The following is a 25,294-nucleotide window of genomic DNA, read 5'->3' on the forward strand; positions in this document are numbered from 1 at the left end:
CGCCTCATACAACAGGAGGATGAAAAAGAACATAGAACAGGGCACAGTGCAGATTTGCGGAGTTACATTTATTTTACAAAGTCAGGCTTTTAAGCAATATTTCGGGAACCACTCTTTTCGTCCAGCCAGAAGAGAGACACATTTCCTAGGCCTACTTAAAATACTTTAGGCTATAATTGTATGGTTATAAAATCAGTTATACAGCCTTATCTAATATTCTCAATTGCTTCTGTTTTCAGTACTCTCTCCCTCTCTCTCTAAATTCAAGTAAAGGGCTTTATTGGCATAGGAAACATTTTCACATTGCCAAAACAAGGGTAATAGATAATAAACACAAGTGAAATAAACAATCAGAACTCAATAGTAAGCATTACACTCATAAAGTTTAAAAATAATAGAGACACTATCTCTCTCTCACTCAGACACACACACACACACACACACACACACACACACACACACACACACACACACACACACACACACACACACACACACACACACACACGTAAATTCTTTTCTCTTTCCAAATCCACTCGTGAAGCCGACTGACAGGCTAAAATGAAAATGAGGCGGACACTTGGTCAAGACTTCAGAGCAAACGCGTCCTTTTAAGGACACCTCCAAAACTCGGATCATATCACCATGGGAGCTATTTGCAGTGCAAGGGACTTTTGTTTGTTTTTGCTCTTGTTAAATACTCGTCAAATCGCCGCTCTTCTAGAGAATCCAGGTGCGTTGTATGAGTTTCAAAGGCTGTTTTTATGCACTTTTATAAGAGTGTTTGCGCTCATGTTGTTGTTATTTTCAAATTATGTATAGTTTCCAACTACTTGGCAGACTTTATTTTGTTTTACATTATTATAGTTTGCCCACTCAGTTTTGGCTTCAATTGTAAAAATTGGAACTTGATGAATCTCTTTTGTCTGTTTGCTTTTTTAACGAAGTCCTACATTTGAACCAACCTACTCACTTGTTTTCAGATAAAATGAATAACAAATGTACCAATGATAAGGAATGGGTCCTGACTTGTATTCTTTCTTAATTTTAGTAGTGGATCAGGTTCAATCGGATCAATGTTTTGTTAACTTTAGTACTCAGAACCTGGCGAATTAGACGTTTACCTATTTAACTGAAAGTATTCAGTGTTGAATTGAATATTGGGAATTTAATGAGGACCACATTAATATCATAATCTTAATGTACATGACTAAAATACAGATAACGAAATGCTGTTTCTGGTAACATTTTATGCCATAATGTGGATTTCAAATCCAGATGCATGCGCAGAAGGAAGTGATGGATGTCACATTGATGCTATTTGTCAAAATACCCAAGCCTCTTACAAGTGCTCGTGTAAAGTAGGCTTTAAAGGCGACGGTAAACATTGTGAAGGTAATTATCTCCTCTAGCTCTGTAATTCCTTGTTCCTTTCCTTTTGTATTGGGATCCACATTTGAATTATTTGGACCAATAGTTCCTTGGATTTCAAGACAAGTTTCAATGACATTTTGATGATATATCATATACCTTGTCATAATGCATGACTTTTTATTTAAATGATGTGGCCCATTGTTTGAAAGGACCCTTTTCCATTAAATGCTCAAATGGCAAACATTCATCAATCTCGACTTGACTCCCTTTTAGACATTGATGAATGCGACATCGAGTACAATGGTGGCTGTGTACACGAATGTAACAACATACCAGGCAATTATCGTTGCACTTGCCATGATGGATTCAATTTAGCGCACGATGGACATAATTGTCTTGGTAAGATACATTTCAGACTACAAGGTAAACAACATTTGATGTATTGAGTGTTTGACAATCATTTCGCAGATATAACTTTAGGCCTATAAGGTGAATTAAGGTGGCATTAAAAGTGTATAATTTCAATAGGGAATTCGTTTCTATTCTGCTAAGACCATTGAACAATGTGTGGCAGCCAGGTAAATCGAGATTTGTTGTAATATTTATTTAGTTTTCATGAAGACAGCCTAGGAATTCATGGACATTCATCCAGCTATTTCATTGTTCTGAGAAGTCATGTCCTGGCTCTGCCTGCAGATGTGGACGAGTGTGTCTTCAACAATGGAGGGTGCCAGTATACATGTGTCAACACCATGGGGAGTTATGAGTGCAGCTGCAAAGAGGGCTTCTTCCTCAGTGACAACCAGCACACATGTATCCACCACTCTGTGGGTGAGTACCCCTGAATACCTGCCCTGTGATGGCTTCCAACTCTCCTTCCCACCTTCAAATGTGTGTATGTACAGTATGTGTGTCTCTGTGGCTGTGTGTGTGCGTGTGTGTGCATGCATGTCTGTTGGGTCTCAGTCCATGCATGTTTCTGTATGTTTGTGTCTCAGTCTATGTGTGTGTGTGTGTGTGTGTGTGTGTGCGTCCTTATGTGTGTATGTGTATATGTGTGTTTGTGTTAAGGTAGGCTACTAAGCTGTGTCCAGGGCACAGCAGAGAATTATGGAGCTAATTCCCGAATGTTCACATACAAGAGTGTGATTGACAGCACAATGATGGATGACAGCTGTTAAATCGGTCCCCTCTCTGTGGCATTATCTAGAGCAGTCGGGCTCCAAAGGGCCCATGCTGTGGGAAAAGGAGCCCCGTGTCCCAGAGAACAAAACAAGTTAATAACTGCAACACTTGGGCTTTGTGGCCTGTGTCTTACATTAGAATAAAGCTCTCACACGTATTGTTGTTTTATTCTCACTAAATTCAATGAAGAGATCCAAAGGTTCTTGACTACATTGGGTTTCCCTTGGAAAAGTTACGAATCCTACCAGCACATCCACTCAGCCGTTGCAGCATAAGAATAAAGGAGCTGCTCTCTACAGTGACCTGGGAAAAGGCCAATGATGGTATTAGGATAGAAAATAATAGTGTGATTCTGACTCCCATACACACTGAGTGTACAGAACATTATGGACATCTGTCAATTTTGGAACTACTTCAGATCAGTAGTTTCCAAATATGAGGCTTACTGCCTAAACCTACATTGAGTGTACAACACATTAGTAACACCTGTTCTTTCCATGACATAGACTGACCAGGTGAATCCAGGTGAAAGCTATTATCCCTTATCGGTGTCACCTGTTAAATCCACTTCAATCACTGTAGATGAAGGGGAGGAGACAGGTTAAAGAAGGATTTTTAAGCCTTTAGACAATTGAGACAAGGATTGTGTGTATGTGTGGGGGGGGGGGGGTGCAACTTAACATTAGGTAGGTGTCCTTAATGTTTTGTCAACTCAGTGTATAAAGTATATGAATATGTAGATTGACCTCGGTAAAATCTGATTAAATAAAGTACTTATCTGAGTGTCCACTCAAAGTGTTGGTGGTTAGCTTTGTTTCTGTTTTCCTTCAGGGAAAAGCTCTCTGCCTCTGCCAGTGGGCTTTACTCTTTGTCCTTTCCCAGCCACTTGGTTTTCTTTCCCCTCTTTTTTTTGACATGGCTTGAAAAAGCTATGTCAGCCCAGTCCATTTGGAGTTGCACATTTGAGGGGTCCACTGCACTTGCATGTCAGCTGAATGCATCAGCCCTCTCGAGGAAGTGTTATTGTTGGGCCATGCCCCAAAGGGTTGTGTCAGATTTCTAGTCAGGGGTCTTCAATAATCTATCATCAGACATCATTGGTGTTGTGCAGTGTCAGTTGTTTTGCATCTGTATTTCATTACCATGTACTATGTGTAACAACATGTGAATACACTGTTGTGAGTAGTGTAATTACAGTGTTATTACCCAGGTATAGGAGACACTTAATGTAAAGTGTAACCTCTCTTTCCCAGAGGGTCTTAGCTGTATGAATAAAGAGCATGGCTGTGCTCACATCTGCAAGGAGACACCCAAGGGAGGAGTGGCCTGCGAGTGCCGCCCAGGATTCGAGCTGGCCAAGAACCAAAGAGGCTGCATCTGTATGTGTGAAGTTTTGTGATTGATCGTTTAGCCAGCTCAACCAAGAGTTTTGTTTAGATAACACATGAGTTGAACTTTGGAATTGACCCAAGTTTTGTGTTATTGGCCTAGTGACCTGCAACCATGGTAACGGGGGCTGCCAGCACACCTGCGAGGACATGGAGCAGGGGCCCATCTGCAGGTGTCATGTGAGGTACACCCTGCACCCTGACGGCAGGTCCTGTGTAGGTAAGAGCTGACCAACCACATCCAGGCCTACTTACATACTACTATGGACCCTCACTTTCTCACCACCCGATTCCTCCCCTGTAAGCATCTCTACATATAGCAAACCAGATGACCTAGTCAATAATGGTGAAATGGACTGGATCCTTCTAGATATTTCCATCTGTACACTTCTTCATCCTTTTTGTTACTCTCGCCCACTGAAACTCACCTGGATCACATCTTGAGCCTGTGGATGAAATGGCAATCCTTTTGAGGAGCTTGCCATCTCTCCTGACAGCGAGTGTGTATTTCCTCCATTTGCACCCGGTGGATATGATAAGCATCAGCCGTCAGATAGGAAGGAGACGTACAGTAGGCCTGTGGGTAGTATCTGTTTCTCCCGCGGCGCTACTGTGTGTGTGGGGTCCAGGATTATCACTGAGTTGTCTCCAGCTCCATCTCACAGTTCCATCTCCTGTCTTATCTGCCACACGCATAGACAGCCAAACTGCATGTCTCAGGTGTCACCATGCTTCTGGTTCCAGAGAGGAACACAGAAAAACATCCAGGGGACCACCAAGGTGTGCACTGGGCAATTCAGCTACTGTGCATCAGCAGACAGAACAGAACAGGAGGCAACTTGGTGCAAACCATTTTCTTAAATGTTGACCTGTGTTTATTTTAGTTAGACTAAAACACTGTGTATGTATCTACGTGTATTCTGTTGGTTAGGTTACTGACTGTTACTCACGTCACCCACTGTCTGTATTACAGAGCGGGACGAGACAACTACTGAGAGCTCTGATCACAACGCCACGTCCTTCACTGAGGTGGACAAACGTGTCAAACGCAGACTGCTCATGGGTAATAATTGTATAATTGCACAAATTCCACTGTTATTACCCATTGATACTTTTACAACACTAAAATAACAAAACCAAACAGACTCAGCTACTGAGAGGATTCTGTCAGTTGGACTATTTGAATGACTTTCGTTGCCATGGGTTACACTGCCAGGAATCAGCCAGAGGTGTTTTTCAGAGGGGAGAAGAGCAAGGCCCAGTAAACCAAGGCATTCCATAGGCTTTCGAGCAAACTGTGAAATGACTATGGACCCTCACATTCTCACCGCCCGATTCCTCCCCTGAAAAATATGCTTTTGTGACAGTGTGGTACATTTCACGTTTTCCTTCCGTTTAGGATGGGGATAATGTTGGGTTGCCCAATGTATAGCACTGTCAGTCATGGTGTTCTGTGTCAATGTTCACACCTAGTAAAACACTGTATTGACTGTATGTATGTGACTGGGTTGCTAGCTCAGTGTCTAGGACTAATGCTGTTGTTTACTCAATGTCTGTTGGTAGGGTTAAAAACCAGACTTTGGCAATAGCTCTGTAACGACAGTACATAATGTATAGGCATTTTATAACCCTTCATTCAGTATAGTACACAGCAGCAGCATGTTGACATTGAATCTATTCACTCTGGCCTTTCAGAGAACTGTGCGGTGAATAACGGGGGGTGTGACTCCACGTGTAAGGACACATCCACGGGGGTACGCTGCAGCTGCCCCGTGGGCTTCACTCTGCAGCCTGACGGGAAGACGTGCAAAGGTCAGACCAGCCGTCCACCAAGAACCTCAACTCCATCTCTATGTCTGAGTTACAAATGGCACTCTATTTCCTATTTAGTGCACTACTATTGACCTGGGCCCATAGGGCTCTGGTCAAAAGTAATGCACTTTATAGGGAATAGGTGCCATTTTGGTGGCAGGCCATCTTCATCTCCATCTCTTATTATTCAGTTCAATGTAATTTTACTTAACAAGCTTCACATTTCCCCTCCATAGGTATTTGGACAGTGAAGCTAACATTTTTCATTTGGCTCATTTGGCTCTATACTCCAGCAAATGTTTCATATGAGGCTACAGTACAGAATGTCAGGTTTATGTATCAAATGTCCTCCATGTGAATAATTTAAAAGTATTTGGACGAATTCACTTATAGTGTATAAAAGTAGTCAAAAGTTGATTATTTGGTCCCATATTCCTTGCACGCAATGACTACATCAAGCTTGTGACTTTACAAACTCGTTGGATGCATTTGGAGTTTGTTTTGGTTGAGTTTTGTGTTATATTTTGCCTAACAGGAACTGAATGGTTGAATGATGACTGGAGTAATTTTCTTTCTAAGTGAGTAGATAATATGTTTCTGAATACTAAATTAATCCTGTTAATGCCAGGATTAAGAAAAATCATGAAAGAATTATGAATAATGATGAGTGAGACTGTTCTTTCTGCCTCTGTAATCATTATTCACAAATCATTCATAATCATGGCAGCATCCATGTAGAATGTAGAAGTTCAGAAACATCTTCTATTCTTACTTATAATAAAAGTGACTCCAAAATGTCAGAAGACATTATTCACCATTCAGTTCCTAATGGGCAAAACATAACCCAAAACAAAACAAAAACAAATGGCAAAACATGATGTAGTCATTGTGTGCAAGGAATATGGGACCAAATGCTAACCTTTTGACAACTTTAACACACTAAAAGTGATATACTTATGACTTCTTTAAATGGGGGGACTAGATACATAAAGTTATTTCATTTCTAAATGGTTAAATAGATATGTATCGAAATACCCTCAAATAAAAGCTGACATAATGTACTGTCTCCTAAGTATAGAGACACATTTTAAAAAATTGCTTCTCTGACCAAATATATATGGAGGGGAGTGTATGTTTGTCTGAATAATAACAGTTTTATAATTTGCCTCTCACAGACATTAATGAGTGTGAGCTGCACAACGGCGGTTGCGACCACTTCTGCAGGAACACCATCGGCAGCTTTGAGTGTAACTGCTGGAAGGGCTTCAAACTGCTTACTGACGAGCGCTCCTGTCAGGGTAGGTCTCTTCTCTTCACTCTCCTTCCAGGGTAGGCCTCTTCTCTTCACTCTCCTGCCTGTCTGCCCTACATCTGGGGAAGGGGCTGGGACAGCACAGTATACTGAGTTGTTGTTCTGTGTAGGTGCTGCTTGGAAGATAAGACAGAGAGGGTGGGAGGCTGAACGGTTTGCCAGTATTGACTTGAAGGATTCCTCTGAAGATCCTTAACATGTGCTAGTTTAAAGCTTAACGTTTAGTACAAACTGATTTCATCCCTCTGATACAACCTGTCATTAAGATGCTGCTGTCTCTACCATTAATTATCAACAGACAATGCCACAATTCATCACCTAGTGATACCATGCTGTACCCAATTTCTACTACCTTAAATTGAAAAAGAATATCCCTCTGCTTTTAATGACAGATATAGACGAGTGTTATTTCGAAAGGACATGTGGTCACACGTGTGTGAACTCCCCTGGTGGTTTTGAGTGTGTTTGCAACAAAGGGTACACCCTGTATGGACTGGCCCACTGTGGAGGTAAGACTATAAAACTAATGCTTATGGGGTATTATACTTATGGTATGGGGAAAGGGCTTTGACACCATTCTGAATAGTTCATGTTTGGGTTTTCTATAGACTAATGTGTATAGGGTTTTATGCTTATGGGGAAAGGGCTTTGACACCATTCTGAATAGTTCATGTTTGGGTTTTCTATAAACTAATGTGTATAGGGTATTATGCTTATGGTGAAAGGGCTTTGGTACCATCTATACCATTTCACACCAGTCTGAATAGTTCATTGTGGTGTTTTTAGTCGTTTTTGCTGAAAAAATAATGGCTGCTTTGTGAATGAGGTGAGGTGAGAGATGCTGCGAATAACATATGGATGTTTTCCCTGTTTTCTTCTCAGACATAAATGAGTGCAGTGTGAACAATGGAGGTTGTGAGCAGGGCTGTGAGAACACCATGGGTGGGTTTGAGTGCCAGTGCCACCCTGGTTATAAGCTACACTGGAACAAAAAGGATTGTATCGGTAAGACAGTGCCCCTTCAGGCCTGGGGGGCTCTAGACGGTTTGGGGTGTGTTGTGATAAAAGTTTTTGGTCAACTGTTTTTGACATAAAATCATACATGTGTACCACATGTATGTTTTGAAACTTTTGGGGACTAAAAACAGGAGATACTTTGAGTTATTTTCTTCTCTTTCTCTTTACTTCTCTGTTTTTCTCTCTGGCCTTTGGTTTAAAACCTGGGACAAAAGTAGAATAAAGGCAATTGCTGGAGTTCCCATTTTCTTATTTTCCTTGGATAGAATTCACTCTTTTCCCACAACTTCTCACAACTTCTACCCTCCTCCGTCTGTCTGTCTACCACGGCCAAAGTCTGCACTTTACCTGTGAGTTTGTTATGGTTTCCATCTAGAGGCAGAGGGTTTCCCAGCAACAAAGCCCCCCTCTAAACCGACCTTAAACTGCAGCAGGCAGGAGGGAGGTGACCGCTGCTACCTGACCTGCCAGTCCCAGGTCCACATCACCAGTGGTGAGTTATCAGTTACTACTACTACTATTGGTCTGCATCCCAAATGGCACCCTATTCCCTTTATATAACACAACTTTTGTCCAGGGTCCACATGGCTCTGGTCAAGGGTAGTGCCCTATACAGGAAATAGGGTACCATTTGGGACACAAACTGAGTTACTACTACTATCAGTCTGCAGAGCAGCGCTGTCTCATGTTCCAGCACCCATCTGTTTGCTTTTGGCGACCAGGCCTTTTGTGGCTCTGCCTTTTGTCTTTGGTGGCCTGTCTCATGCCCCTGTGTGCGTTTACAGGGACGGAGGATTCTTATACAGTGACCTGTGGAATGCCTCTGCCCTGCTTGGCTGGAGCACAAAGGAATGGAAGTGGCTCATATTGCTTGGGCAAGTACACACCATCACAGGTCTGCATCAGCCTCTGTCACTCCAGCCTGACCTAAACAACCAGAAACACAACATATAAAGACAAAACAACGTCATACCAAATCAAGTCTTCAGTATTCGCATTTTCATTTATAGACATATGGAAGTCAAGGGATTTTTCTTTTTTATCAAAGGTTAACAATGTGCTATTATTTCCTTTGTACCGTAGGACCAGAAATGTCAAGTGTCCTTCGAATTAAGACCACAGCCACTTTTAAGTCTGGCACAGGAAAGTGCAACTTGAAACGTAGTCAAGAGAGACTGAAGGAGAGCCTGAACGCAGCTCACTCAGGTACAGAGGCTTCTAACATGTCCAACAGCTCCTCATTCATTAAAACAATGCAGATTAACCTGGCACTGCCTACATATCATGCAACAAACTTGATAACAGGAACCAAACCCCGAGGCTGCTTAGATTGTAGTAAACTGGGAGTGAGCTAAATATGAAAGAAATACGTGGGGGGAAGTAGTGCGGTCTGAAATGTTTTGAATGTCTCAGCACTGCACATTGGATGGCATTGACAGGGGAAAACGTAATTAGCCATAGCATTCCTTTCACTTGGCCCTTACCCAGCTATCAATCAAACAGACTTCCGATTGTTGGATAAAATATTTTCTACAATGAGTTCCGGCATTGGTGTTCAAATAAAAAGGGAACTTTTCCCATTCGCCTCTCGTTACCCCCCTGTCCAAAGGCAACAAAAAGGGCAGGAGGAAAAGAGTGCATGTTTAACAGGATACACACACTGCTTTTTAAAGAATGATTAGAAACATCAGTACTTGAACAGTGCTAGAGGCATCACTACAGACCCTGGTTCGATCCCGGACTGTATCACAACCAGCCGTGATCGGGAGTCCAATAGGGCGGTGCACAATTGGCCCAGCGTTGTCCGGGTTAGGGGAGGGTTTGGCCGGTGTAGGCCGTCATTGTAAAATAAGAATTTGTTCTTAACTGACTTGCCTAGTTAAATAAAGGTTAAATAAAAAATAAAACCACACAAAGGATATAATCTCCTTAGATTTAAGTGTTATGACATTCCAATTAAGTTTTATCCTCACTCTACCTGCTACAGTTAACCAGTTATACACCATATAGTTATTCAGTAACGTGTGTGTGTGTGTTTGTCTCTATGCATGCATGTGTGTGTGTGTGTGTTTGTCTCCGTGCATGCATGTGTGTGTGTTTGTCTCCGTGCATGCATGTGTGTGTGTGTTTGTCTCCGTGCATGCATGTGTGTGTGTGTTTGTCTCCGTGCATGCATGTGTGTGTGTGTGTTTGTCTCCGTGCATGCATGTGTGTGTGTGTGTGTTTGTCTCCGTGCATGCATGTGTGTGTGTGTGTGTGTGTGTGTGTGTTTGTCTCCGTGCATGCATGTGTGTGTGTGTGTTTGTCTCCGTGCATGCATGTGTGTGTGTGTGTGTTTGTCTCCGTGCATGCATGTGTGTGTGTGTGTTTGTCTCCGTGCATGCATGTGTGTGTGTGTGTGTTTGTCTCCATGCGTGCATGTGTGTGTGTGTGTGTTTGTCTCCGTGCATGCGTGTGTGTGTGTTTGTCTCCGTGCATGCATGTGTTTGTGCGTGTCCATGTCCTGTGTGGCTGGTCGTGTTCACAGACAGCAGGTCCCCCTTCACGGAGAACGTCCAGTTCAGCTATGTGCGCTTGCGCTGCAGCTCGTCTGGCCCCCGGATGCGGAGCCGCCACGGCAGGAAGGCGGGTTACGAGGAGGAGGGCTCTTCCATCACGGCTGAGTTTGAGTTGGATGTGAACCTAGAGGAGGTAACAGGTTGGTCTCTCTGCCCTGCCCTGCTGTGACCCCAGTCCTCTGGCTGACACTCTGCTTCCTGATTCTCTCTCTGCTCTTGCTTTTCGTCACTTAACAAGCCAAACATGTTAAAGTATCTCCTGTTTTGACGTGGTGTTTTGAGGTGGTGGGATCTTTGGGGAAGGTGTAGGTTTGGAGGTTTCTCTTGTATTCTGAGGGAGCAAGTGGTTGATCAAATGTTCTGGTGTCTGTGTGTTGGAATGGATATGTACACAAGTGTGTGTGTCTATTTTAGTACCGGTATGTGTGTGTGTCTGTCTATTTTAGTACTGGTATGTGTGTGTGTGTCTATTTTAGTACCGGTATGTGTGTGTGTCTGTCTATTTTAGTACTGGTATGTGTGTGTGTCTGTCTATTTTAGTACTGGTATGTGTGTGTGTCTGTCTATTTTAGTACTGGTATGTGTGTGTGTCTGTATATTTTAGTACCGGTATGTGTGTGTGTCTGTCTATTTTAGTACTGGTATGTGTGTGTCTATTTTAGTACTGGTATGTGTGTGTGTCTGTCTATTTTAGTACTGGTATGTGTGTGTCTATTTTAGTACTGGTATGTGTGTGTGTCTGTCTATTTTAGTACTGGTATGTGTGTGTCTATTTTAGTACTGGTATGTGTGTGTGTGTCTGTCTATATTAGTACTGGTATGTGTGTGTGTCTGTCTATTTTAGTACCGGTATGTGTGTGTCTGTCTATTTTAGTACCGGTATGTGTGTGTGTGTCGATTTTAGTACTGGTATGTGTGTGTGTCTGTCTATTTTAGTACCGGTATGTGTGTGTGTCTGTCTATTTTAGTACCGGTATGTGTGTGTGTCTGTCTATTTTAGTACCGGTATGTGTGTGTGTGTCTATTTTAGTACTGGTATGTGTGTGTGTCTGTCTATTTTAGTACTGGTATGTGTGTGTGTCTGTCTATTTTAGTACCGGTATGTGTGTGTGTCTGTCTATTTTAGTACCGGTATGTGTGTGTGTCTGTCTATTTTAGTACCGGTATGTGTGTGTCTGTCTATTTTAGTACTGGTATGTGTGTGTGTCTGTCTATTTTAGTACCGGTATGTGTGTGTGTCTGTCTATTTTAGTACCGGTATGTGTGTGTCTGTCTATTTTAGTACCGGTATGTGTGTGTCTGTCTATTTTAGTATCGGTATGTGTGTGTGTCTGTCTATTTTAGTACCGGTATGTGTGTGTCTGTCTATTTTAGTACCGGTATGTGTGTGTCTGTCTATTTTAGTATCGGTATGTGTGTGTGTCTGTCTATTTTAGTACCGGTATGTGTGTGTCTGTCTATTTTAGTACCGGTATGTGTGTGTCTGTCTATTTTAGTACCGGTATGTGTGTGTCTGTCTATTTTAGTACCGGTATGTGTGTGTCTGTCTATTTTAGTACCGGTATGTGTGTGTCTGTCTATTTTAGTACCGGTATGTGTGTGTCTGTCTATTTTAGTACCGGTATGTGTGTGTCTGTCTATTTTAGTACCGGTATGTGTGTGTCTGTCTATTTTAGTACCGGTATGTGTGTGTCTGTCTATTTTAGTACCGGTATGTGTGTGTCTGTCTATTTTAGTACCGGTATGTGTGTGTCTGTCTATTTTAGTACCGGTATGTGTGTGTCTGTCTATTTTAGTACCGGTATGTGTGTGTCTGTCTATTTTAGTACCGGTATGTGTGTGTCTGTCTATTTTAGTACCGGTATGTGTGTGTCTGTCTATTTTAGTACCGGTATGTGTGTGTGTCTGTCTATTTTAGTACCGGTATGTGTGTGTCTGTCTATTTTAGTACCGGTATGTGTGTGTGTCTGTCTATTTTAGTACCGGTATGTGTGTGTCTGTCTATTTTAGTACCGGTATGTGTGTGTGTCTGTCTATTTTAGTACCGGTATGTGTGTGTCTGTCTATTTTAGTACCGGTATGTGTGTGTCTGTCTATTTTAGTACCGGTATGTGTGTGTCTGTCTATTTTAGTACCGGTATGTGTGTGTCTGTCTATTTTAGTACCGGTATGTGTGTGTCTGTCTATTTTAGTACCGGTATGTGTGTGTCTGTCTATTTTAGTACCGGTATGTGTGTGTCTGTCTATTTTAGTACCGGTATGTGTGTGTCTGTCTATTTTAGTACCGGTATGTGTGTGTCTGTCTATTTTAGTACCGGTATGTGTGTGTCTGTCTATTTTAGTACCGGTATGTGTGTGTCTGTCTATTTTAGTACCGGTATGTGTGTGTGGTTTTGTTTGAGTGTTTATTGTTGTCTCATTGCGTTGCAAGGACAGTTTTGGTATCTGGTGTTTCTCTCAGCAGAGAGCTGTGACCTGGGCTGTGTGCGCCGGCGCTCAGAGAAGAGGCTGAGGAAGACTATCCGTACCCTGAGGAAGTCCATCCACCGGGAGCAGTTCCACCTCCACTTCGCTGGCTCTAACTACGAGCTGGCCAAGAGGCTGGCGCGGCCGGTGGACCTGCCGGAACACTGTGGGAAAGGGCAGGTACTGGTGGACAGGAAGTGTGGTGAGTGAGCATCTTGAGTGTTCTGAGTATAATAAGATTTAGGTATAAATGTATGTATAAAATTAGTAGCATCTTGAGTGTTCTGAGTATCATAGGATTTAGGTATAAATGTATGTATAAAATGAGTAGCATCTTGAGCATCTACCTGTATCTGTTTCTGCCTGTATCTGAGCCACCCCTGGAGTCTAGTCCTGGCTCCCACACAGAGCAGCTCATAGTCATTGCCATGCCAGCAAGATATATTTAGACAGGTTGGTTTAATGATTGGATTTGGAGCAGGTGTCGGCCAGATTACTGCCATATTTGGCTGCCGACATGCTGTAATGAGCTAATATGGGGAGTGCTCGCACGGAGAAAAGAGAGCCCGTTGTTGACTGGCTCGCAAAGCTAGGAGATCTTCCAGCATCTCCGTGGGATAAAGTGCAACAGAAGGTGTGATGGCAGCCGCTAACTTTTGCTGTTGATTCCGCTGGTCCTATTTAGTTTTACAGCCATAATGGAGGAAAAGTCTATTAGCTTTAATGGCACCTTGTCAACATCAGCAGTGGAAAGGAGTTGGCATGTGTTTTCTCTGGCGGAGGGGAGGGGAGCAGAGAGCTGCGTGGCCCCAGTTCAGGGCCTCACAGTAAGCATAGTAAGCCTACTGCCTGCTGCTGCATTCTGCCTCGCTGTCTCAGTGTGGTCAGTAGAAGAGAGTCCACCGTTAACTCTGTAATGATTGAATCTGATCCAAGCCACCATATTTAAGGGGTCTGAAGACTATTGTAGACCGACCTCTCAAAGTTGTTCTAGCCTGCCTCTGTCTTGATCCAGAGCTCTCCTCTCTTTCCCCCATCCTTATTGAGGTTGAGTGGGTGAGGATGGAGGAAGTTGAGGGGGTGAGGATGGAGGGGGTTGAGTGGGTGAGGATGGAGGGGGTTGAGGGGGTGAGGATGGAGGGGGTTGAGGGGGTGAGGATGGAGGGGTTGAGGGGGTGAGGATGGAGGGGGTTGAGGGGGTGAGGGTGGAGAGGGTTGAGTGTGTGAGGGTGGAGGGGTTTGAGTGGGGGAAGGGTGGTGTTTGATCCATTCTGGTTCATAGAGCTTTTTAGGAATAAAGACTGCCCATAGCTGGTTAAATGTATTGATTTGCACACAAGAGGGAAATAGTCTAACAGTTTTACAAACCAAGCATCCCTTAATCCAAGGTATAAGTGAACTCTCGCTGGTGTCCGTTTCTTTCTACCTCCAAATAACAGGAGACTAACATTTTGTGCTGGATTCAAATGACCCTTAGCTGTTGATTTTGCTTTGTAGCTTTGTTGCTTGTTGTTTTTGTGTTTCATATGACTTACCTCATAAGTAAATCTTAAGTCGTAAAACAAAAAATAACTCAGAAGAGTAAAGTTACCCGTGTGTAGGATTCCCACACTGCAGTTAGTTTCAGATGATCATTAAGCAGACCAGTGGACAGGCAGGGGTGTAGACATGTCATTTGGAAGTGGGGCTGAAAGGGAGCCGTAACCCCCAGCTCTATACAGGAGCAACATTTTCCCCTCCACCCCTGGTTTAGCTCACTAAGTGCAGTTTAACCCTTTCAGTTTGCCCACTCCATTGTAAATCCCATTGGGGCTTGTTCTCACTGCTTCAGTTGGGAGAGAAATCCTCCAAACAACATGGCCTCAGCCTCACTAGTACTGAGAGAAAGCAATGCCTTCTTATTCCTCACTCATAAAATATCTAGCGCTCTTTCTCTCTAACCAAATTGTGAACGTTATGAATCTCATTATATAGTACCCGGCAGTATTCCAATAAACCAACTGGTGAAATATCTCCTATGTTTAATCAGAGTTTTTTTTCATTCTAAACTCAGCAAAAAAATAAACGTCCTCTCACTGTCAACTGCATTTATTTTCAGCAAACTTAACATGTGGAAATATTTGTATGAACATAACAAGATTCAACAACTGAGACATAAACTGAACAAGGTCCACAGACATGTGACTAACAAAAATGGAATAATGTGCCCCTGAACAAAGGGGGTGTCAAAATCAAAAGTAACAGTCAGTATCTGCTGTGGCCACCTATGCATTAAGTACTGCAGTGCATCTCCTCCTCAAGGACTGCACCAGATTTGCCAGTTCTTGCTGTGAGATGTTACCCTACTCTTCAACCAAGGCATTTCTGGGGGAATGGCCCTAGCCCTCACCCTCCGATCCAACAGATCCCAGACATTTCTGGGGGGAATGGCCCTCACCCTAACCCTCTGATCCAACAGATCCAACAGATCCCAGACATTTCTGGGGGAATGGCCCTAACCCTCTGATCCAACAGATCCCAGACATTTCTGGGGGGAATGGCCCTAGCCCTAACCCTCTGATCCAACAGATCCAACAGATTCCAGACATTTCTGGGGGAATGGCCCTAACCCTCTGATCCAACAGATCCCAGACATTTCTGGGGGAATGGCCCTAACCCTCTGATCCAACAGATCCCAGACATTTCTGGGGGAATGGCCCTAACCCTCTGATCCAACAGATCCCAGACATTTCTGGGGAATGGCCCTCACCCTCTGATCCAACAGATCCCAGACATTTCTGGGGGAATGGCCCTAACCCTCTGATCCAACAGATCCCAGACATTTCTGGGGGAATGGCCCTAACCCTCTGATCCAACAGATCCCAGACATTTCTGGGGGAATGGCCCTAACCCTCTGATCCAACAGATCCCAGACATTTCTGGGGGAATGGCCCTAACCCTCTGATCCAACAGATCCCAGACATTTCTGGGGGAATGGCCCTCACCCTCTGATCCAACAGATCCCAGACATTTCTGGGGGAATGGCCCTCACCCTCTGATCCAACAGATCCCAGACGTGTCCCTAGCCCTCACCCTCCGATCCAACAGATCCCAGACGTGTCCCTAGCCCTCACCCTCTGATCCAACAGATCCCAGACGTGTCCCTAGCCCTCACCCTCCGATCCAACAGATCCCAGACATTTCTGGGGGAATGGCCCTCACCCTCCGATCCAACCGATCCCAGATATTTCTGGGGGAATGGCCCTAACCCTCTGATCCAACAGATCCCAGACGTGTCCCTAGCCCTCACCCTCCGATCCAACAGATCCCAGACATTTCTGGGGGAATGGCCCTAACCCTCTGATCCAACAGATCCCAGACGTGTCCCTAGCCCTCACCCTCCGATCCAACAGATCCCAGACATTTCTGGGGGAATGGCCCTCACCCTCCGATCCAACAGATCCCAGACATTTCTGGGGGAATGGCCCTCACCCTCTGATCCAACAGATCCCAGACGTGTCCCTAGCCCTCACCCTCTGATCCAACAGATCCCAGACATTTCTGGGGGAATGGCCCTCACCCTCTGATCCAACAGATCCCAGACGTGTCCCTAGCCCTCACCCTCCGATCCAACAGATCCCAGACGTGTCCCTAGCCCTCACCCTCTGATCCAACAGATCCCAGACGTGTCCCTAGCCCTCACCCTCTGATCCAACAGATCCCAGACGTGTCCCTAGCCCTCACCCTCTGATCCAACAGATCCCAGACGTGTCCCTATCCCTCACCCTCTGATCCAACAGATCCCAGACGTGCTCAACGGGATTGAGATCCAGGCTCTTCGCTGGCCATGGCAGAATACTGACATTCCTGTCTAGCAGGAAATCACGCACAGAACGAGCAGTATGGCTGGTGGCATTGTGATGCTGGAGGGTCATGTCAGGATGAGCCTGCAGGAAGGGTACCACATGAGGGAGGAGGTTGTCTTCCCTGTTACGCACAGCATTGAGATTGCCTGCAATGACAACAAGCTCAGTCCGATGATGATGTGACACACCACCCCAGACCATGACGGACCCTTCACCTCCAAATCGATCCCGCTCCAGAGTACAGGCCTCGGTGTTACGCTCATTCCTTCGACGATAAACGCGAATCCGACCATCAGCTCTGGTAAGACAAAACCGCGACTCGTCAGTGAAGAGCACTTTTTGCCAGTCCTGTCTGGTCCAGCGACAGTGGGTTTGTGCTCATAGGCAACGTTGTTGCCGGTGATGTCTGGTGAGCACCTGCCTTACAACAGGCCTACAAGCCCTCAGTCCAGCCTCTCCCAGCCTATTGCAGACAGTCTGAGCACTGATGGAGGGATTGTGCGTTCCTGGTGTAACTCAGACAGTTGTTGTTGCCATCCTAGGTGTCTCACAGTACGGACATTGCAGTTTATTGCCCTGGCCACATCTGCAGTCCTCATGCCTCCTTGCATGTTCACGCAGATGAGCAGGGACCCTGGCCATCTTTCTTTTGGTGTTTTTCAGTCAGTAGAAAGGCCTCTTTAGTGTCTTAATGACTGTTCCACAGGTGCATGTTCATTAATTGTTTATGGTTCATTGAACAAGCATGGGAAACAGTGTTTAAACCCTTTACAATGAAAATATGTGAAGTTATTTGGATTGTTACGAATTATCTTTGAAAGACAGGGTCCTGAAAAAGGGACGTTTCTTTTTTTGCTGCATTTAAATCATTCATGACTGATCAACAACAACATTTGCATTTCCGTATGCCTCAACCCAGTATAAGAATCAGCTGTATGTTGGACTTTAGTTTCAGACCACTTAATGGGGCAGAATAACTGTATTACTATGAAAAAAAACAATAGCCAACAGCAAAACTTGCCAGTGTGTCTGAAACCCTGTGTACAAGTATTCTCCTGATCTCTGTTACGTAAAATAGTGCATGTTCATTTTAACATTGGAGATGATTAGGAAGTGCTGTTGATTCAAGCTGGGAGTTTGAGTGCTTATATCCCCCCCTCAGTCAGGGCCACTCTGCATGACCCCAGCCACTAAACTGCTGCAGAGAATTGACTTCAGCAACACCATGGGAATTAATTAGCATCAGCTGTTTGGGCCTCTGCTTGATAGGCGCAAGAAGTGATTGGGGCAGGCAGAATGGGTGGATTCAGAACTCTGACCCCTTTTATTGGGTTCAGCTCCTTACCATTGTGATACCATAGTGTTTGCCTATGTCATCAAATACTTGAATAGAGGTGAAAGGTCTTTTAAACCTCTTTGGGGCCATCAATTCGAGGACTCTATAGAAGTGCCTCTGCATTTGAAAGGCTTCAAGGTTTTTTCTCTCTCTCACTCTTCTCTTCTCTTCTCTCGCTCTCTCCATCAAATAAAAGCTGGCGGAGACAATGCGACGGTGGCTCCTCATGGTCATTCAGGATAAACAAAAGGCAGAAAAAATTAACTGCTCTTGAGAGAATTACATTTTCTTTCTCAAAGAAAATCAAGTTGCTGAGGCACATATAATGGATGTGCATTAAAGGCTTTGTGTGTTCCTCATTAACTCATTATGTTTGGTTCTCTCCTGAAAAGCTCTTCTTACTTAGATTTCCCTGAAGGATATTTTTTTATGAAAACACAAAATGGTTTCACTTCACTGCTCTCTGTTCAGTGAGATGATTAGATGTCATTTCCCCCTTTAAGAAGTTCTTGACATCACCAGACACACAATAATTCAAACATAAATTAGAGACGTTGTTCTACAAAGTAAAACATGAAAAGGGGAAATGAAAGCTGATGGTGTGCATCCCTGTAATCAGGCTTTGCACGCTCTTGTGAGATAACAGACAAACACTCATTTTGACTGGCTCTGTGTGTGCTTTGGTAGAGGTGAGGGTGCTTAGGATGGTATGTAGAGTTCTTTCCCCAATGCACACCGGTGTTATGTGAAGTGTAAGAACTTGTTTGATGTGGGACACAAAAGCATCTGGAGAGCAGCTCAGCGCTCTTATGTCTTTATTTGTGCATAACTGCAGCAGGTCGATTTGCAATGCCTTTTTAGCAGCTTAACACTGGGCCTCTTGTGGTGGGCTTGAATGCCAGTGTGTGTGTGTGTGTGTGTGTGTGTGTGTGTGTGTGTGTGTGTGTGTGTGTGTGTGTGTGTGTGTGTGTGTGTGTGTGTGTGTGTGTGTGTGTGTGTGTGTGTGTGTGTGTGTGTGTGTGTGTGTGTGTGTGTGTGTGTGTGTGTGTGTGTGTGGCATCCCTATTATCTAGCCAATCTGCCTCATTCTTCTACTTTTTGCTAGTGAGCTGCACTGTTGGAACGTACTATGACAGGGATCAGGGAAGGTGTGTTCTGTGTCCAGCTGGAATGTACCAAGATGAAGAGGGGAAGAATTCTTGCGAGGTCTGCCCAGGGCCAGAGGTGAGAGGAAGCACCAGGTCGGTTGGGGCGCGGAATATCTCTGAGTGTGGAGGTAAGGCTCAAGAGTTGAGGATATGAGTAATCATGTATTTCCTAACTGTGTACAAGACATGAGACATGAGTCACCTTGGACACTTACTTAATCAACCATAATAATCATAAAGATAACTGCAGCAAAATACACTGAGCTCCTTCAAAGACCTTGGCTTAGTTTTCCCTCATGGTTGGATCTTTTAAAAAAGTGATCTTAAAACTAGTCTCCCAGTCAGAATCACATCCTGTTATGAGTATATATGAAATACACAGGAAGGAGTGATACCCTGATCAAAATCTCCCCACAGGCAGATGTTCTGCTTTGTATAAAGTTGTGTAAGCCTCGGAACTTTCAAGCCCTGTTTGAATTCAACTGCCACACCCGGCCCCTGCCCACTCCTGAATAAAGAGAAGAAGGGGCCACCATGTTTTCACCCCCCCCAAACACTGTTATCACAGCCTATTTGTGGCTAAGCCACAGATCCCATCTCCTGCTTTCCCCACCAATAGACTAAACAAAAAAGAGCTATGGGGAGAGACAGTTTGTTCAAGTCAGTCAGGAGATATGAGAGAGGTTGTTCCATGGTAGATAATGTCCTTGCGTTACATCACTCCACTGACATCTGCTCTCCTGGCCTTAGTCTTATTGTGGTAGAGTGCTCGTCTTTAAGTCACTCTGGATAAGAGTGTCTGTCTGCTAAATGACCACATGTACGATGGGAATGATGCTTTGAGCAGACTGAGTAAAACAAGTTTCCCTCTGACCAATCCTCTGTTGTTTTCCCAGGTCAATGTCCCCCTGGTCAGTTCTCCCATGATGGCTTCATCCTTTGCCTGCCCTGTCCCCTGGGTACCTACCAGCCAGAGGTGGGCCGCACTTCCTGTTTCCACTGTGGAGGAAACCTGGTCACCAAACACAATGGTGCCGTGTCCTTCCAGGAGTGTGAGACCAAAGGTGAGGGGTCAGCTTATCCATCCCATGTAGTTATGCCTATAAAGTCTGGATGTGAGTCCCAAATGCCACCCTATTCCCTACACAATGTATAACTTTGACCAGAGCTCTAAGGACCCTGGTCAAAAGTAGTGCACTATATAGGGAATAGGGTGGCATTTGGAAGACACTCTGGATTTTTAAGGGAACGCTCCTGCAGTTTCTGTTTTATGTAAATATACTACATTGGTTTATGTTGGTGTATGTTGGTGTTTGAGAGGTGCTAAACCGTGGTACACTCCATTCTGCTCCCTTAGTCCAGTGTTCACCAGGACATTACTACAACACCAGCACACACCGCTGTATCCGTTGTCCCATGGGAACGTATCAGATGGAGTTTGGTCAGAATTACTGCATCTCCTGCCCAGGAAATACCACCACCGACTTTGATGGCTCCACCAATATCATGCAGTGCAAAAGTATGTATGTTCACACAAGAGTTGTCTGTGTATGCGTACGTTTGTGTGTGCATGTGTATGTATTTGTGTGTTCATGGCTTCACACTTTAGATGTACTTAATGACTACACATAGAGTAAACTAAAACTACATGCAGGTTTCTCTACTGTGCTCAAATAAATATTGTTCCTGTCCTGCTTTGGGATGCTACTGTAGATAATTAGCGTCGCAGCACCAAGGCAACATAAACTATTTGACACTATCTTGTCACCTCACAGACAGACACTGTGGTGGAGAGATGGGAGATTTCACTGGCTACATCGAGTCTCCCAACTACCCAGGGAACTACCCAGCCAACATCGAGTGCACCTGGACCATCAACCCACCGCCCAAGCGCAGAATCCTCATCGTGGTTCCAGAGATCTTCCTCCCCATCGAGGATGAGTGTGGAGACTACCTGGTCATGAGAAAGAGCTGTGAGTGTTTGTTTTTCTGTGTGTGCGTGCATGCATGCATCTGTCTTTTCTGTGTGTTGTGTTGGAGGTTAGAGCTTGTTAGGTGACTGGGTGTTATCATGGTGCTACAGTATTAATGTGATTTCCCTGCAGGTGACCAGATGTTGGTGATGAATGTCTTTAGCATTATAAGATGGTGGCAGTGTTGGTAGGAGGTTCTGCATAATAGGATAGCACCTCTCAGAGATCATGGGGGTTACTATGGGCTTCTAATAGACCATTAGATCTGGCTACCTTCAGAGTAATTTTACATTTACATTTAAGTCATTTAGCAGACGCTCTTATCCAGAGTAATGAATGGTGCTAGTGTTTGATTTGTCATAATGTGACCATATCCTCAATTCACAGCTCTCTCCAACTCTGTGACGACCTATGAGACCTGCCAGACCTATGAACGGCCTATTGCCTTCACCTCCCGCTCCAAGAGGCTGTGGATACAGTTTAAATCGAATGAAGGGAACAGTGGGAAGGGCTTCCAAGTCCCTTATGTGACCTATGATGGTAAGAGACATCCTTAATGGTGGAAATATTGACATTTAAAAATTTTTAAAACAATGGATCAAGTGTCTGTGAATTATTATTTAATTTGGAATTTTAAGTCTGGATAGGTCTACATAATACCACAAATTTGTCACCTACTTCCAATTGCACAAATAATATAGAAATATACTCTTGGGTATGTTTATATATGATATATGTTTCAGAGGACTACCAGGAACTCATTGAAGATATAGTCAGAGATGGAAGATTATATGCCTCTGAAAATCACCAAGAAATTCTCAAGGTAAAGATTTCATGTATTTCCTGTGGAAAAAGCTTTTGTCTGCCATATACTACCCTCTTGTGGACACAATAAGAAATTCAGGATGCAAACTTCACTTGAGCACCAACGTAAAAATGTCAGATGATTGTTGGCTCTGTCTGAGATTGAACTCCAACCTGTACTAATTTTTGGTTGACATTTTCTTCTCAGGACAAGAAGCTTATGAAGGCACTGTTTGATGTATTGGCCCACCCACAGAACTTCTTCAACTACACAGCACAGGAGTCAAGAGAAATGTTCCCCAAATCCTTCATCCGATTTCTACGTTCTAAAGTCTTGAGATTCCTTCGCCCTTAAGAAGGCACTATCATCAAGTTGCTTTGTGGATATCTCGGATACTCCTGAGAAAAGAGTCCTTTACTTCTCCTGTCTGCACAGAGACTGACTGAGTCTAGAGTTGACTAAGAGTGATGGCCTCAGACACTTTCCTCAAATGGACTTCAATTGGACCTTCTGGGAATAGGTGGGCAGTGGACTGTCATGGTGCAGACAAGTGTCAGCTCCCGCTATCACATCTGGTCTACACTCTAGAGCTAAGTTTTTTGTACTTCGATACCACATCTATCTCTGATACTTCCATACACCCCTGTGCGTGAGCATTGCAACATTTAGACAGACTTTGTCTTTTCCTTTTGATTTTAAACTTTCAGTCTCAGGAATAAAGCTTGAAGTGGTAAGCTGATTTGATTGTTAGCATTTAAATTCATGAAAGCTTCGATTTGCATACGGGAGTAACAACAACATATTGAAAATAATTATGGTAAATGGAACTTTCACCAATAGCATAGAAAGCGGATGAGAAAAGACTCTTGATTATGTATAACAAGTGAACTGAGGTTTATGCTAAATGTCAACCACATAGATAGTGTATACTTATAACATACATTATTAAAGTCATGTTTCACATTTAGATTAGAATTGTTGACAGAAATATGCCTGAATATGAGAAAAGAATATAGCACAAATGTGACCTGATGGTGGGAACTTTAAAGCATTGTGATACCACAAAATAAATTATCCTTATGAATGTATTGTATATTGTGTAAAAAGTATTAGATTAAAATGTTAACGTATTGTAGTTAACTGCATTCCTGACATGTGTGCAGTATCGACACATCCCTTCACAACCTGTATTTTTGCTGTCCTGAAAACATAGTTGTACTTTAAAAATGACTGGACAATGAATACTCCATGCCACTGGGCTTTGAGTGAACAACAGATGCCCATGGATCAAGACTAGCTCTTCACTATGATCATTCAAACAGCTACCAAAGACTACTTTTCACTACTCATAGAAGTGAGATTATTGAGGGTGTGACTAGAAATGTAGAGCAATATGAGGGGGATCAGGTGAGATTATACATTCCAGATATGGAACGAGAGGTTTGTGAAATAGCATTGCTCTATTCACTTATGATTTAGCAGATAAATGTATGTCTATATTTTTATGTTTGTACATATAATATGTTGTAAATAAAGTGAATAAACATAATTGTTCTTTTGCTTGACTTCTTTTACTTTCTGATATGCTATTTTCAATATAAGCAACAATGTCCAAATCCAAATAATACATTAATTATGTCGTTTTTTATATAGGCTCTATAACATAAGTTATTGTGTTACATTAGTTATAATTGTTTTTGCTCTTGAATTAAACAACAAATTGCCTGCCACACTGTCATCTATTGTAATTACTTAAAATTCACATTGATTATATTTTCAGCACTGTATCAGAGGCATTGGGAAATCAGAGACAGTAAGAAAACAGAAGTGTTAATGCTATCAGGCGTCCTTGGGATGACCCTACTCTAAATTTACCATAGTCTCGCGTTGCCATACCTCCAAAATCACGTCTTTAAAAAATATATTTTTTATATTTTTTATTTATTAACAACAAATCAATACATAAAGCACACGAGGGAACACAAGCATACATAGATTACAAACAATGGACAATCGAGCTAGGGGGTACAATATCACATTACAATTACACAAGGACCTTAAGGGACATGCATATACTTACAATTCTAACAGCTTTTTTGTTAGTAGAGCATTTAACCATCTTAAAATACAGTTCAATTTATTTTTGTAGGATACGAAAATGTGGTTTTCTGTTTGTAAATTTACATTTGTGTATATGAAATTTGGCCAAAAGAATAATGAAATTAATTACATAAAAATGATTCCGCTTATTTCTATTGTATGTAAAGAATCCAAACAGTACATCTCTCCACAATAGTGTAAAATCTTCATAAATGTGTTCAATTATAAACCTACTGATGTCTTGCCACAGTTTTCTTACATGCATACAATGCCAAAAAAGATGCACAACTGTTTCTGGGTGGTCATTACAAAAGGAGCAATTTGAGTTGATGTTTTCCTTAAACTTCTTCATATAGTGGTTGGCAGGATAATATTTATGAATAATTTCAAAGGAAACTTCCTTAATTTTGTTAACAAGTAGGTATGTTTGTAGCAACATCCAAACTTTTTTCCAACAGATATTATCAATAAATCCATTCCAATAAGGCATGACATAAGGTATAGATACAACATCCTGCTGAAATAAGGATCGTATCGCTCTGTTGTTGAATGGACCAAAAGAGAAACAAATCTTTCCTACTGATGAGTCAACAGGGTCAATAGAAGGTAGGCTCTGAGGGTCAGGTCTTGACATGTTCCTGAATAACATAGCAACACCTGAGGGAATGGCATCTAAAACAATTGCAAAATCTTTAGGTGTTACATGGACCTTGTAAAGTGATAAGAATTCTTTATAACTGAGCAAAAGACCCTCTGCATTTACCAGTTGGCTGATCGATAGGATATTATTTCTGAACCAATATTCTAAAAACAGATAGGTATTTTTATACAATATATCCCGATTATTCCATATATAATATCTGTGTGGAGAAAATTTGTGTTTATAAATTAAGGACCATGACAAGAAAACCTGCCGATGAAAAGCAGAAAGTTTCACTGGAACTTTGTCAATATTATAATTGCAAAACAACATGA

General features: G+C 43.0%; 1 protein-coding gene across 6 annotated transcripts; it reads left to right on the plus strand.

The window, feature by feature from the left end:
- Positions 1-575: 575 nt before the first annotated feature.
- On the plus strand, positions 576-23,778 carry scube2 (signal peptide, CUB domain, EGF-like 2). Of its 6 annotated transcripts, none has more exons than XM_046345716.1 (23): positions 576-733; positions 1,279-1,395; positions 1,648-1,797; positions 2,071-2,205; positions 3,813-3,938; positions 4,051-4,167; positions 4,921-5,010; positions 5,643-5,759; positions 6,935-7,057; positions 7,464-7,580; positions 7,954-8,076; positions 8,465-8,581; positions 8,874-8,963; positions 9,172-9,294; positions 10,616-10,786; positions 13,108-13,314; positions 19,399-19,569; positions 20,338-20,505; positions 20,799-20,960; positions 21,217-21,414; positions 21,802-21,954; positions 22,158-22,237; positions 22,427-23,778. In XM_046345716.1, exons 1-23 carry the CDS (start codon positions 646-648, stop codon positions 22,571-22,573), a joined length of 3,090 nt encoding a protein of 1,029 aa, XP_046201672.1. In that variant the 5' UTR covers positions 576-645; the 3' UTR covers positions 22,574-23,778. The 6 variants fall into 6 exon arrangements, with proteins under 6 accessions (XP_046201672.1, XP_046201673.1, XP_046201674.1 ...); XM_046345717.1 differs by having other exon boundaries at positions 13,111-13,314; XM_046345718.1 differs by having other exon boundaries at positions 1,648-1,773.
- The last annotated feature ends 1,516 nt before the right edge of the window (positions 23,779-25,294 follow it).

This window comes from Oncorhynchus gorbuscha, linkage group LG04 (genome assembly GCF_021184085.1).
Source record: "Oncorhynchus gorbuscha isolate QuinsamMale2020 ecotype Even-year linkage group LG04, OgorEven_v1.0, whole genome shotgun sequence".
NCBI lineage: Eukaryota > Metazoa > Chordata > Actinopteri > Salmoniformes > Salmonidae > Oncorhynchus > Oncorhynchus gorbuscha.

Bases quoted from the DNA above. Each gene is read 5' to 3' on its own strand.
- scube2 (XM_046345716.1), top strand. From the start codon at position 646: ATGGGAGCTATTTGCAGTGCAAGGGACTTTTGTTTGTTTTTGCTCTTG. The intron at 3,939-4,050 runs GTATGTGTGAAG...TTATTGGCCTAG, and splicing joins GAACCAAAGAGGCTGCATCT to TGACCTGCAACCATGGTAAC. The intron at 21,955-22,157 runs GTAAGAGACATC...TATATGTTTCAG, and splicing joins CCCTTATGTGACCTATGATG to AGGACTACCAGGAACTCATT.